General features: G+C 31.3%; 1 protein-coding gene across 1 annotated transcript in view; it reads left to right on the top strand.

Annotated features, from left to right (window-relative positions):
* The first annotated feature begins 6,169 nt into the window (after positions 1-6,169).
* The window catches only part of LOC136272502 (uncharacterized), a 29,585-nt gene continuing 20,841 nt past the window's right edge, over positions 6,170-14,913 (top strand). Inside the window, exon 1 of the mRNA XM_066074158.1 lies at positions 6,170-6,422. Coding sequence (XP_065930230.1) covers positions 6,338-6,422 — 85 coding nt within the window. The 5' untranslated portion in view covers positions 6,170-6,337. The remainder of the gene's footprint in view (positions 6,423-14,913) is intronic.

Consider the following 14,913-nt stretch of genomic DNA (forward strand, 5'->3'; position numbering starts at 1 on the left):
GATTTATTGTCCACTGTTGTCAATGGTGTAAGCGATGGTCTCTAAATGAACTATAACAAAATGATCTTAATATGGTCTATGTTATGGTGATAGAATATAACTACTATTCCATGTAATATTACCTACGGAACTAGTACTAATGGGCTTTATAAGAGTGATATTACAATGTTATTTATGATCTTACTCTTCACAGTGTCGATAGGGATAGGTAAGAGGAAAAATAACTGTTAAACAAAATAAATTTGTCTTTAAAACATATCCATTATTCTGATTCACAAGCAATTTGCTTTACAATTTGATAAAGTAAGCCCACATTTTGATGACTTGTTGCTATAAACAACAACGGAAATAATGCAATGAAATCCTGAAGAGGTCAGTAATAAATGTTGATCTACAGTACATTACAGTAGATTTGTCCTCAATCTGAACCAAACGTTTGCTTTTTTACATCACCGTACCTTTTGTTACAGGACTTTTAGAGTACGTGCAAATGTCTTCTGAAAATCATACCTTTAACTTTACAAAAAGATTTTGTAATACTTTTCTGTTTTAGAACAGACACTGTGACTTGTATAGCCACGGACATCATGGCTACGAGATCATCACTGAGCCATTCTTATTCATATATCTTATTTACTTATCGTCTGCTATAATCGTAAATTGGATTTATTTTTATCAGAAACATTGGAACAATGAACAAATCATTAAAATCGATCGCTTAATTTAAATTTCCCAACCCTATGGAAGCGGCATTGAACTTTAATCTATAACGTCACACCATCTATTCCCGTTTGTTTTATCTACATAGCATCAGTATTAGCAAATCATGATATCTGCTCTTAATAAGTTCTGGAGAGTTTGAAACAATATCGATTTGAGAACATTATTTTACTTTTGACTTTCCACTAAATTACAAAAAAAAAAAATCAAATGGAGCGTGTTTCGTTAAAATCTAAACGCTGAGGTTAAGGTGGGTCGCGGGTTTGCTTTCGTCATTAAATTCTGAACGCAATTTAGACAACTTGTTTGGCCGTTTTGTGCACATTCGTTTATGACGTCATAACGGATACATTGCACATTGAATGCAACACATTATAATTATGCAGATAATCAGCAAAAATTGGAGCGTTCTTTTTCAGTCTATATAAAAGTTCAAACTGTAAATGAAAACCAGCGGTGTAGTCTGAAACTTGTAACACAGAAGAGAGAGAGAGAGAGAGAGAGAGAGAGAGAGAGAGAGAGATGTGAAATATTTTGGTCCTCGGCTTCGGCAATTGTTTTTTAACGATTGATTAGTTATTAAATTAATATATAATGATATTATATATCAATAATATATTATTATTACATGTAACTATTTTGCCCCAAAAATAGGGAAGAGCACAGTCGGGGATTTCATTTTTTTTAGTTGTGAAGATCTTGATAAGCAAAATAATTGCCCGGAGCTTACAAATAGCAACCGTTTTCTAGATTCGAGATTATATACATTAGGTCTAACTTATATTCCGACCAAGCAAATCAATATTAAAAAAAACTTGCTAACAAATTTGATGCCCTTTTTCCCTCTGTGATTTTAGATATTTAAAATATTATGCTCTGCATCATTTGATTTAGAATAAGACTGTAAAAGCTAGCTTTTCTGGTTAATATTTTTTTTAAAATCAACGGAACAGATCTCTTCATGTATATAAAACCGTAGGTACACGAGAGCGCACCCCCCATTAATAGTTTTCGTTTCATGATAAAAATATGTTTAAACTCGAGCTCTGTTATATTCTCAAAAAGTCCATTTTATAAAGAAAGATGTATGCTTTAGCACTTTTATTCTGGTAGGTGGTCTAATCACTAGGAAAATTGTCACTTTAACGTTACAAAGTTATGTGTACGAACGTGGCTATATATGGATGTATGTAAAATATTTTCTCTTTTCTGTAATTTTGTGGACAATATCTATGTAAAAAGAATCTGCATGGTCCTTTGAACCTTATATCTGTAAAAGCAAATTTGATAAAAAAAATTTATATAATGAACTGTGTATCCTAAATAACGATTTAACAAATTTTCAGGGCATGTTTTCTCGTGAGATTTTTTATGGGGTAAACCCACGACCCTTTCCTTTGACTTTCACAAAGTAAGAAATTACAAAAAATGTCAAATGGAGCATTTTCGTTGAAATATAAACACTTAATCTCCGCATAGTTGTGGAAATTGTCAACAGATATCAAGTATCGTACGGTAGAAGATGTCTGCCGTCATTAATTTGACATGGTAATTTGGGACTTTAGAGAATATATTTAAAACATCCCGATTACAATTATAACATACATATTCAGTTAGCAAAGAGCTTGACTCGGAAGAAACATTTACACGGGGTCATTTTCAACTTTGAATGATATCAGAGTAACAGCTATCATTTATTCAATAAAAAATCATATATTTATGCATACATGTATTTATTCTCTAGATTGACGTGCGAACCTAAACATCATTAATTTTGTTCAGTCGATTACTTGAGTAACAGAAAGGCATAAACCAGCGCTTTATTCAAAGTACTGCGTACAATTTATACGTAAACCAAACCGGAATTGATAGTGTGACATGAAAATAATAACGTTGGTTTTTAATACAAAAGAGTTCTACGTCATGTCAGCTTCCACGAAATACGATTTCTCTAACTTCAAACATGCATTAAAGCTTCAATATGAAATTTTTTTTCAAAACAATCTGACCACATGTGATATTTAAACAACTTTATTTATAGAAATAAAATATGATTTTGACTTCCCTTCATCTCATAACCTTGTAATTTCAATTTCGCAGCTCTTGAATTTCATTTTAAACAAAAGAACGTTGATACGCTTTCCCTGAATTCAATAACTATCTTTCCAACTAGTAATCCGTTACACAGACATATGCATAACAAACTCTAAATGCGATTTGTTTAAAAATTCAGTTACTGACAAATTGTGTACATTATTGTCCCAAAGCAAAACCTGAATCAACTTCATAATCTTAAAGATCTGTGAACAAAGAACTAAAAAAGATTTTTTTAGCCATAACAGGCCATTATAAATCATTAAAGTTTTTAAAAACTCATAAAACCCCCATATTCAAAGAATAAATCTGTTCATGTTAAAAAGAGCCCTGCTTTAAAAAAAAAAGACTAACCTGTTTCTGTGAGTTCTACGTTATCATTGTTTAACTGTCGTGACAGAGCTTTAAAGAAATATTCAGATAGCTAGTTCAGATGACATTTACAGAAAAAAATAGTTCAATGGTTGACCGTTGTGGAACTACGTGACCTTCAAGTTCAATAGGGAAGACAAAATGGCCAGGGACTCGCTAATCCAAACAATGGATGAATACACATCAATGCATTTTTCACAATAGCTAACAGTGCAGTATTTACGATCAGGCTATTGAGGTAAATATCTAGAAAATGTTTTCAAATAGTCTTTTGAGTACATTATACATAATGACGCCATAATTGATTAGATTTATATTTTTCAGCACTTAATGATTAGAAAAGATTGATATGGAGAAAAAATCAATTTCATGACATTTTATTTGAAATCCTATAGAAAATCTCCCGATACTAATTATATAATGTTCAATGTAAAATCAATTTATTAAAATGGTTTTTGGAGAGAAGACGTTATGTTTTCAAAAAAGGGAAAAGATCTAAGATACATTGGCAGTTTCCTTCATCCTTCCTATAGCATCCAAAATGATTGTTTTAAATGCAACCTTCATTATGTTTATCTTAAAATAAACCCGGTGAACCTTATAAAAGCCAACCTGTTCTTAGAAGGATCACTGAAAGAATTTGTGGTATTTTACATGCAAGGAAAAGATCAGAAACGACGCCAATACAAAACTGGAAAGTCACTGCCCCAAAGTGGATATCTCTTAAGATATTTAGTTAGCAGTTCTTGTATGAGGAAAAACAGGGAAGAGTTTAATTCAAAAATAGAAACATATACTTGGGAAAATCACAAAAATACTGAGAAGATCCGTGTATTTTCAAACTCATATAGTATAAGTACACTAAGGAAATTATATGGGTATTCCAATTTGATTGCAACATACTATATTTGCCTTAATTCTTGTGAGAAAAAACATCTAATATCTTGAAGGGTGGAGTGGGGATGAGGGTTAGAATTGCATCAATAAACATAAGCCAAAAGCCAAGGCCACACGTAAAGTTTCCCATTTCAATATTTTTGAGAATGTGCACGAGAGTTTAAGAAAATTCACTAATTGAAATATTTTTGAAATTTCCAATAGGAGGACCACGTTAAACCGAAACTAAGTGTTCAAGGAAACTGTGTACTAAAGTTGCTGCAACCCTTTTTGTGGGGTTTTATTGATGGTTCAAGTTTTTCTCACTTAGTCAAGGCTTGAAAATGTGTGTTTAGAATTTATTCATACACGTACTGTGTCATTTTTAATCTTAAGTAACGTCATTTGATATTTTTAAGCAAGCCTTTTCCTATTCATCTTTAAAATTCGGAACACATGTGTTAATGTTGATGCATTTGACATAAATATTTGGCTACTTCAGATAAAAAAGGAATAACTTTATAAATTATCTAAATAGTTACTTCCTAATAAAATAAAACAATTTAAGAGATGAATATTTCCACAGCTAAGCTATATAGAGTAAAATCTCTCACATGAAAATGCAAAGAAGCTATTTTATCACAAGTAGTACATGTATTTCCAATCGATTGCATAGAATAATAACAATCCTCTTCATCTCTCTCTCTCTCTCTCTCTCTCTCTCTCATAAATTCTAGCTTCTATCATGCGGGTTATGATTAATTAAAGTGTTACCTTTTTTTATAAACCAAAATGATTGTTTGAAATGCAACCTTTCATCGTGTTTATCTTAAAATTTAACCCCCTATTAAAATGTTCCCCCTATTAGGGCCCTAATATTCATATTCCCGCAAACAAAATAGACCACACATCTTCTCTGTTTTGTGAATACACGACTTGTACCTTTATACATGTAAGTAGAAGTATAAAATCAAGACAATATACTGATATAGACAGAGTGACATCTAGAAAATATCTGCACCTAAGATTTAACAACGGAAGAAAGGGCAAAGTCAATACTGGGTCAAACTAACCGACTTACGTTTAAACACACCTAGAATAGTAATTACAACACATAATTTAGGAATGGGAAAATAAAGTATCAACATTTTTTTGTACAAAAAAAAATTCATTCATTTGTTTTTCATATATATATATATATATATATCAGCAATTGGGAGGATAAATGATTAGGATTCACGTAGGATGATGTTTATTGTCATTATGGGGTTTGATTACGTGACCTCCCGTATATTTATTCCAAAATACATCCAAATTCGAGACCTTATTTCTTAAATAATGTCATCAAAACTGCTACAACTTTTGTATTATTAACACTGCGTATTCCATGACACATTTTTATAACAGGGTTAAAATGATGAATATATGTGAGTATACGTAAACGGATCGCAATTATTGAATTTTCAAAGATATATAAATATAATGAGCAAAATTATAAATTTGTTATCTTATTTTCAAAAAGGCGATCATTTTAATGAAGCGCATTAACTCGATAAAATAAATTCAAAATCTATAGAACAAGTAATATGATAATTTAGCTGTCAATTCTTGAATAAAAACGACATCGATTTTAATTCATCCATTAAAATTTTTTTTTTAATTGAAATGAAATTTAACGAGTTTGATAAACATGCCACTGAAGAGAAATTATCTTCTGTGGAAAAACTTTAATGACCCTGAAAATATTCTTGGCATTTTGTTGTATTTAATATTTACTTGAGCAAGCCTTGTTTGCACAGCATTTTATACCCGTAATCAGGTAACGTAGCATAAGGATTACGACCCGTTTATAATGTTTATTTTCCATTAGCTACATGTACATCCAGAGTATTTCTTTTTTATGTACAACAGCTATTTGGAACAATTCATTGGTTTATCGACACGCTTGTAAATAAGAAAGTAAATAAGAGGAAGTTTTTATATTCGCTAATAATGTAATACGGTGAGCTTACGAAAATATTCATTTGGTGATTATATCATAGATACAAGGACATAAGAGAGCTATCATTTCAATTTCCTTATTCCTTCCTTTTCTGTTTTATCCGCTTCCATAATATTTTTAGATTAAGATTGTAAAAACCAAGTGAAACAACACATGGAAAATAAAGTATTTTTCATGTGAGTTGTGATATGGTCCATTAAAGATTTATTTTACTTTCTGTCGGCAAAACTTTAGATTAAAAAAACATTTGAGACTGTGAGGTTTAGAAGAATTATGAGTTTTAGTGCATTCATAACGAAAGCAACAACGGAAGTGCAGCAAATTACTTTGGTCACGTTCATTTTTATTTTACACCAAGGTAAGTCTTTATGTTAGATATTAGAGAGGTTTAGCAAACCAACGTGTACGCGTACGTGTACGTAAAGAAAGGAAAATATGTGCATTACGTCATCAGTTTGTGTAATGACGAATTGCTACACGTATGTACCCGAATGAACATACATGTAAATTGCAAAGTACCTGTAAGGACGAACTTGTAGATTCTGTTTCCTTGTTGCCTATTTATTTTAATAAATATGATAACATTTCTAAAGCCTAAATATTTAATGCGAATACTGATATCTGCAAACATAAATTTTCATTACAAGTTTAATATGTTATTGGCGTTTTATATGCAATGGCTCGGTTATCTTATTAATTTGCGATTAATAAAAATATGCAGATAAGAACAATGATATTTATTAATATTAACACATGCAGACTTCTTAATTCTCGTTTATGACCAGCATTCTGAGGTTAGTAGGAGAGGATATCTTTAACTACATACACAGGATGAATGACCATCTTAAAGATAGCTTAAAGGTGCTTAAAGGTAGCTTAAAAACAATCGTTAAGCCAACTTTAAGCTATATGTGCTGTTTAAAGGTGACTTAAAGAAAGCGTAAAGATGGCTTAAAGGCAGCCTAAAGACTGTCTTTAAGCCACCTTTAAGCAACCTTGAAGGACAACGTATAGGTCGTTAATGTCAAAACTTTTTTAAGCCACCTTTAAGTCACCTTTTAGCCACCTTTAAGCCATTAGAAAAATTAATCAATATTGTGCTTAATTTACCAGCAAATGTATTACCTTTATGACAGAAAAGGTATTAAAAACGGTTTTAGCTCTTGAAAATGAAATGAAAAAAAAATTCAAAACGCCCATGTTGAGGATTGAACCCGGGACCTCTCAGCGCCACTGTAACTCATATCTTATAGGTCGTTTTTATATCCTATAAATTAGTGGTTATTGATTCAATGTAATGAGTGTGTATTTTTTCCTTGGAAAATTTTGACTTCCATTCAGTTTGTAACAATCAATTGTTATATCTAATTTATAAGGAACAAGATACAGTATTGGCATTATTTGGCCGCAAAATTTACGATACTTTCAACGTCTTTGTCTGCGTTATTGAAGTTGTGCATTGTACTATTTCTGTTATTAGCGAAATCCTACAGGCACTAATATGACGTCATTTTTCATTATGACGTCACTAATGTGCGCTAAACATGGAATGCTCATTTAACGTAATTCGCGGGTTTGCTGACGTCACAATAGGAATCGACGTAAAGAATTGACCGTCATAGTAAACTCATAATTTTATTTTTTAAATGACAAATGAGATATTTAGAAGTATAAAAGAAAATATTTTAAAAAGCTTATATGCGGTTTATGACTGTTTATACAAAGATTTATAATATCAAGTGCTGAAAATTTAAAGATGTCACATACATTGTCACATTTTGTTTTATAAAGATAAAGAATGAGTGTGCGTTAGAAATCTTCCATTTAAAGTCATGTTTTAAAATAGAATGTATGCATGAACTTCGCTTTTTTTTGTTTACAATTATAACTTCCGTAATTTGTGCTACCGATTAAATTCTTAAATTTCTTTTGGCTTGAGATAACTGTTTTATTCGATTACTTACTTATAATGTCAGTAGTTGCCTGGCATTTTATTTTTGCATTGATTGACTCAGAGTTTCATAAAAACAAAATTAGCAATTTTCTGTATCTTACAGCCTTACATTAATTGCATTTGATAACATTCACAATAATGTCTAATAAGCATTTACATGTTCTAAAATGTGTTAAACAGATAGTCTTGTCAATAAATGCATTTCGATTTTGGTGTTCTAAGAAGTAAGGAAATGATGACGTCAGGCTAACGTCGTAATGAATATATAAGGTTTTGAGAAATCTTTAAAATCTTTAAAGTTTTTTTGACAAAAATTGGCCGAGAACACATACTGATATTTTTTTATGAATCGATTCATAATTATCTCCTCTGTTTTTGTGTTGAGTATGATTAATTTCGTCTGAATCGTTTAAAAGTTTGGAGTATAGTTTTGTAATGCATTTCTCGGTTAAAATGTGCATTTTACTATATATTTCATTGAAATGGCGTTGCTTGATTTTATTAATGACACTGTATTTGAAACACGATAACATTATTACCGCGAACACGAATCTTAAATAAATTTTAGAAATAAAACAATAAAACCTATGGATCACGTGGACAAATTTTCAAGGTAGGTTTTCTCACAAGCAGGTAAACCCGCGAGCTACCTTAAATGCGTTACAATTTGATGTTTTATGAGTAGTTTTCTTTAAAATAAGACACTTTCACATGCGAAAACCACTTTTATAGTTTACGTACCGGCTCATGATTTCATCATTTATTCATACACTTGAAATGGTGTTGGTTGTCACGTGTGAACAATATGAATTTTTAAGAAAATGAATACAAAAAATGATATCTTACTGATGTCAATAACATTTTTATCTATTGTTATCGACGTCAACAACGCTATCGACGCTGAGTGAGAAGCTGATTAGTAGAATGCATTTAAAATTGACAAGTTACTATTTAGCCCTAAATATTGTTCCACTGATTCTTAAATCATGCATACAGTACAGCTTACGAACACGGACGGTGCGACACGGCTCAACAATGTGTAACACCCAGTGTATACATATATATATGTAAAAAAAAAATGGAGGATTCAAGAACAATACTTTTTGGTTTTATTTAGTTATTTTCAACAGACTTGACTATGTATTAATTTACTAATTAAAGAGAAACTAAAGGGGAAAAAAAAAGAAAATAACAACAGCAAATTACAAGACAAACAACGCTTAAACCTATACGAGGGTCAATAAAAAAATACGAAGACTTTTGTCATAGCTATGTTACTTAACGTCATATCATTACTAAATTTGGTAGACTGTTAAGTATGACTTTCATGAAAAATATATGATAGACAGCCACATTGTCTTCGCATTTTTTGGTTGACCCTCGTACAATTGTTCCGGTGGATATCGCCGACATATTGAAAGGCTTAATCAAAACACAATATATGGTGGCATATCTCTGCCCCTTGTGTGGAAGTTATTTTTCTATCAAATATGTCGACATGCAAGAACATTTATCGACATGCAAGATAATTATGTTAACATGAAACACTATTATGTAAACATGCAATAAAATTGCAACCAGATAAAAATTATACAAAATCTCAAATATCACCCACCTGTGACATCCAAGATGCTACACGCTACCTTTTTATGTCGACATGCAACTTATTTACGTCAACATGCAAGATAGATATGCTGACATGCAGCTTAATTATGTCAACATGCAACTTATTTATGTCGACATGCAACTTATTTATGTCAACATGCAACTTACTTATGTTGACATGCGAGATGAATATGTTGACATGCAACTAAGTTATGTTTACATGCAAGATAAATATGTTGACATGCAACTTATAAGTTGTATGTCAACACAACTAAGTTGCATGTCGACATAAATATGTTGCATGTCAACATAATTATCTTGCATATTAACATAACTTAGTTGCATGCCGACATAAATAAGTTGCATGTAAACATAAAGAAGTTGCCTGTTAACATAAATAAGGTAGCGTATCTAAAATCTTAGATGTCACATGTTAGCAATATTTGAGATTTTGTATAACTCTTATTTGATTGCAGTTTTCTTGCATGTCAACATAGTTATGTTGCATGTTGACATAAATATCTTGATTGTAAACATATTTATCTTGCATGTCGACATAAAAATAACTTGCACACAAGGGGCAGAGATATGCCACCATATGTTTAAGTCACTTTGTAACTATAATATAAAATCGTATGCGCAGTAGTCTGATCAATTTAAATAGCGCGTAGAATTATAACGGTAGAACATATATTGTCTCCCGTAATATTTTCTCACGAACTTTCTTCAACGAAATCAAGCCCTGAGGTTATAAAACTTTTTCCAAACTCGCACTCCAACTCGTACTCCGTACTCCGAGTATGTGATCCACTGAGTATGACTCTAAAAACCGAGGCTATAAAAGTTTTGGAGTACATGCTCCGCTGAGTACTATTTGGAGTATGCTCCAAAAGCCGATCGATGAAATTTTACGTCTCTGGAGAAAGACAGAGATCGGTAATTCATGTAAATAGTCCTGGCATGTAGGCAAACTGTACATGTATTCAGATTAATTATTCATCAACAAAATGTAACACATAATTTACATGTACATATTAACTTCTTCATCTGCAAGCATGGATATGTGTCTGCATCTTTAACTTTTTGAGCAACAAAGACAATAAATCCAGTGTAATTGGTAAAATTATCAACAAATTGTGTTTTTGTCAAATCTCTCTCTCTCTCTCTCTCTCTCTCTCTCTCTCTCTCTCTCTCTCTCTCTCCACTGAGACTCAGATAGTGATTCATGGATGTGATGATTAATTATAATTATGTTGTAAGGAACGATATGAATATAAAAGAAAGAAGTGAGAATTTAGACGGATATGAAGAGATCTAGAGTATTTTAACATAGAATTTAGTTCGATACATCTTAAAGGGACTTGGACACGATTTGAGATCAACAATTTTATTTTTATTTTCTATGTATAAAATGGTTTACTGGCGCATTTTAAAAGATTGACCAAGATAGTGAATGTTAAAGTCAAGTTACAAGCGAGATACAGAAGTGAGAAATCATTGTAATGTAAACAAAGCTCGAGTCTTATGGTTGTTTACCATGAATATAATGTAGAAAATTACCATTTCTTAGAGAAAAAAACAATTTCAACTAATTCAATATCTTCATAAATACAATTATCAACAAAAGAAAGTTATACTTTATTGAAACTTACACCAATACAACATATATGTAAACAATGACAATAATCAAGAGAATTATGAACTCTGTATCTTGTTTATAACTTGATATTTGACTTTCAAAGTTTGATATAGCATCAAAAACTTCTATATTTATCAGTTTAAATATTGAAAATTGAAAAATAGAATTAGAAAATTTTAAGTCAAATTGTGTCTAAGTCCCTTTGGGTTTTCTTGGCTTTTTAACGATTGTGGTATTTTACATGCCAGGAAAAGATCAGAAACGACGCCAATACAAAACTGGAAAGTCACTGCCCCAAAGTGGATATCTCTTAAGATATTTAGTTAGCAGTTCTTGTATGAGGAAAAACAGGGAAGAGTTTAATTCAAAAATAGAAACATATACTTGCGAAAATCACAAAAATACTGAGAGGATCCGTGTATTTCCAAACTCATATAGTATAAGTATACTAAGGAAATTATATGGGTATTCCAATTTGATTGCAACATACTATATTTGCCTTAATTCTTGTGAGAGAAAAACATCTAATATCTTGAAGGGTGGAGTGGGGATGAGGTATGGAATTGCATCAATGAACATTAGCCAAAAGCCAAGGCCACACGTAAAGTTTCTCATTTCAATATTTTTGGGAATGTGCACGAGAGTTTAAGAAATTTCACTAATTGAAATATTTTTGAAATTTCCAATATGAGGACCACGTTAAAGCGAAACTACGTGTTCAAGGAAACTGTGTACTAAAGTTGTTGTAACCCTTTTAGTGGGGTTTTATTGATGGTTCAAGTTTTTCTCACTTAGTCAAGGCTTGAAAATGTGTGTTTAGTATTTATACATACACGTACTGTGTCATTTTTAATCTTAAGTAATGTCATTTGATATTTTTAAGCAAGCCTTTTCCTATTCATCTTTGAAATTTGGAAAACATGTGTTAATTTTTATGCATTTGACATAAATATTTGGTTACTTTTGATAAAAAAGGAATAACTATATGAATTATCTAAATAGTTACTCGCTAATAAAATAAAACAATTTAAGAGATGAATATTCCCACAGCTAAGCTATATAGAGAAAACTCTCACATGAAAATGCGAATAAGCTATTTTATCACAAGTAGTACATGTATTTTTAATCGATTGCATAGAATAACAATAATTCTCTCTCTCTCTCTCTCTCTCTCTCTCTCTTTCTCTCTCTCTCTCTCTCTCTCATAAATTCTAGCTTCTATCATGCGGGTTATGATTAATTAAAGTGTTACTTTTTTTTTTTTACATAAACAAGCTTTTAATTAGCTGTAAATTACTCAAATTCTCAAGCAGAATATATACGTCGATCATACTTAATGTTTTCTATAACTGTGTATTTAAGAATAGAATTTGATGTCATAACACCAAATTTTATTTTTAAATATTCATTTGTGGAAAGATACTAATATAATACTTATAAGTATTATGGGGTTATTTTGATAATTTTGGTTCCAGTTCGCCCGTACTCTTAAATTCACCTCCATCATATCTAGATATGTCATTAATAAAATGGTATAAACTTTCCATTTTAATTCATATACATATATACTGTATACAAGTATATGATTAAATTATAGCGTATAATACAGCAACGTTACAATATGAAAAATATTATATGTTTGCACTGCATTTTATTTAGATTAAATGTCTTTGAGTACGACTTTGAGAAAGCTTCATAGCTTACTCAGAAAATCGCCGTTTTGTACTCAGCCGGAGTACGAATATGAGAATGAGAAAGCTTTATAACCTCGATACCTTGAGTTCGAGTACGGTTTGGAGCACGGAGTACGATTTGGAGTACAAAATCGTACTCAAGAAAGTTTTATAACCTCGGGGCCAGATCTCTCATTCTCATTCCCTTCATAAAACATGTTGTTTCTTGTTTTGAAAATATTTCCCCAATACGATATCTTTCAGATAAAAAACTACATGAAGGAAGCAATGCATTCTTTGAATTTGAAGGTTTTTCGGGGGGGGGGGGGTGTTTAACCATGCTTTCGATATTGCTCACTGTACGCGTAGCTCTTATAAGTAAGTACGGGTAGGTCTGATTTGCAGATGAATATCTGTATGTGTAGCTTTGAACATTATATTGAGCTGTATTATTTTTGTTGAATGAAATTACGTTTTGTAAGACTCGTTTTTTTAAAGGCAAAAATTTTTTTTTTTTAAATCGGACACAAATGTATACAAAAAACCCAAAGCCCATTGATTTGTAAAATTATTTCCCGTGCTTGCGCGGGATGTCATCTAGTTATCTATACTACTATATAAAATAATAGAGTCGAGTTTTGGGGCTTTAATACCGAGAAATCGGAAGAGAACTGTCTTTTGTTTTATATAGTTTAACATCATTGGCACTTGAAGATTACCAATGTGATTTTTTATATCCTCAAAATCAAGCTTCGCTAATTAATAATCAACGATAAGTCCTTTTAAAAATTCGGAAATCATCTGGATTTTTTGGATTTTACAATCTTGCGCATGCGCATTACATTCACACTAAATCATGGGAGGCTCTTTACTTTATGTTTCCACAATATCACGTTTGAATGGAGAAACTCAAACGATATTACAAATACGTGTAAATTTTCATTGAAGCTTTGTCATATACTGTAGATTCCCTTTTTTACGCGAGTACTTATTTCCGCGATTCAAGGATTCTCCATCAAATTGCGAGAACATAAAATAGTGATTGCCGAAATTTTATCAAAGTTTCATGTAGTTTACAATGTCGGAATATTAAAAGCGAGATTTTATAATTCGCGAGACGAGTTTCTCGCGATTTTACGCTGATATTAATTCCTCGCGTTTAATTTAGGAATTTATATTAGTTTATTCTGTTCATCAAAGGAAATACGGGAGATAATTCTAACTCAGTGCATTTAATTAGAAAAAACCCGTGAGTTCCGAGTGTCAACATGGTGGCGAGTAAAAAACGTTTATGAAAAAGTGTTGAATTCTTCATTATTATAAAAAAAAGTTTTAGATGAAAGGTATTTACAGCCTCAAAAAGGTTTGTTATAAATAATTTGACTGTTATTTTTAATGCAGCTTCATTATTTTTCTCAAAAAATCGTTTTGGAGCGATTCTGCAATTTGTTGCTACATTACAGGTATATGGGAGGCGTTTAATTGTGGTGATGCCCTCTCCCGAGACACAGTTAGATTATTCTTACCAGGTAGAGTGTAGTAAAATCTATAGTATTTCTGTAGTCTTAAAGCTTAGTTATGTAAATGCCAACAATACGTTAATGTCCGATAAAATATGCAATGTCAACCCGTGCACGCACGGGTCTAAGTCTAGTTTTTATATTAATTAAAGGTTTTGATATCAATTGCGTATACAGTAAGTATATTATAGATAAAGTTTCTAGTTCCACTTGACAATATAAATACTTGAATCCAAATACTTGTGCTAGGACTCCGCTTTTAAATCTTATTAACCCAAAACCTATATAGTTGTTTTCAAAATAGCACTCGTGTACATATAGCAGCTATGTAAAAGGATGTGGAATGTCGATTAAAAAACTATTAATTACAAATTGCTGCACCAAAAATATTTGTTTTCATCATTGCAATTTTTTGAAGTGATGAGTTCATTCATGAATACAATGGTCATTCAATTGGG

The sequence above is a fragment of the Magallana gigas genome, chromosome 10 (assembly GCF_963853765.1).
Source record: "Magallana gigas chromosome 10, xbMagGiga1.1, whole genome shotgun sequence".
Taxonomy (NCBI): domain Eukaryota; kingdom Metazoa; phylum Mollusca; class Bivalvia; order Ostreida; family Ostreidae; genus Magallana; species Magallana gigas.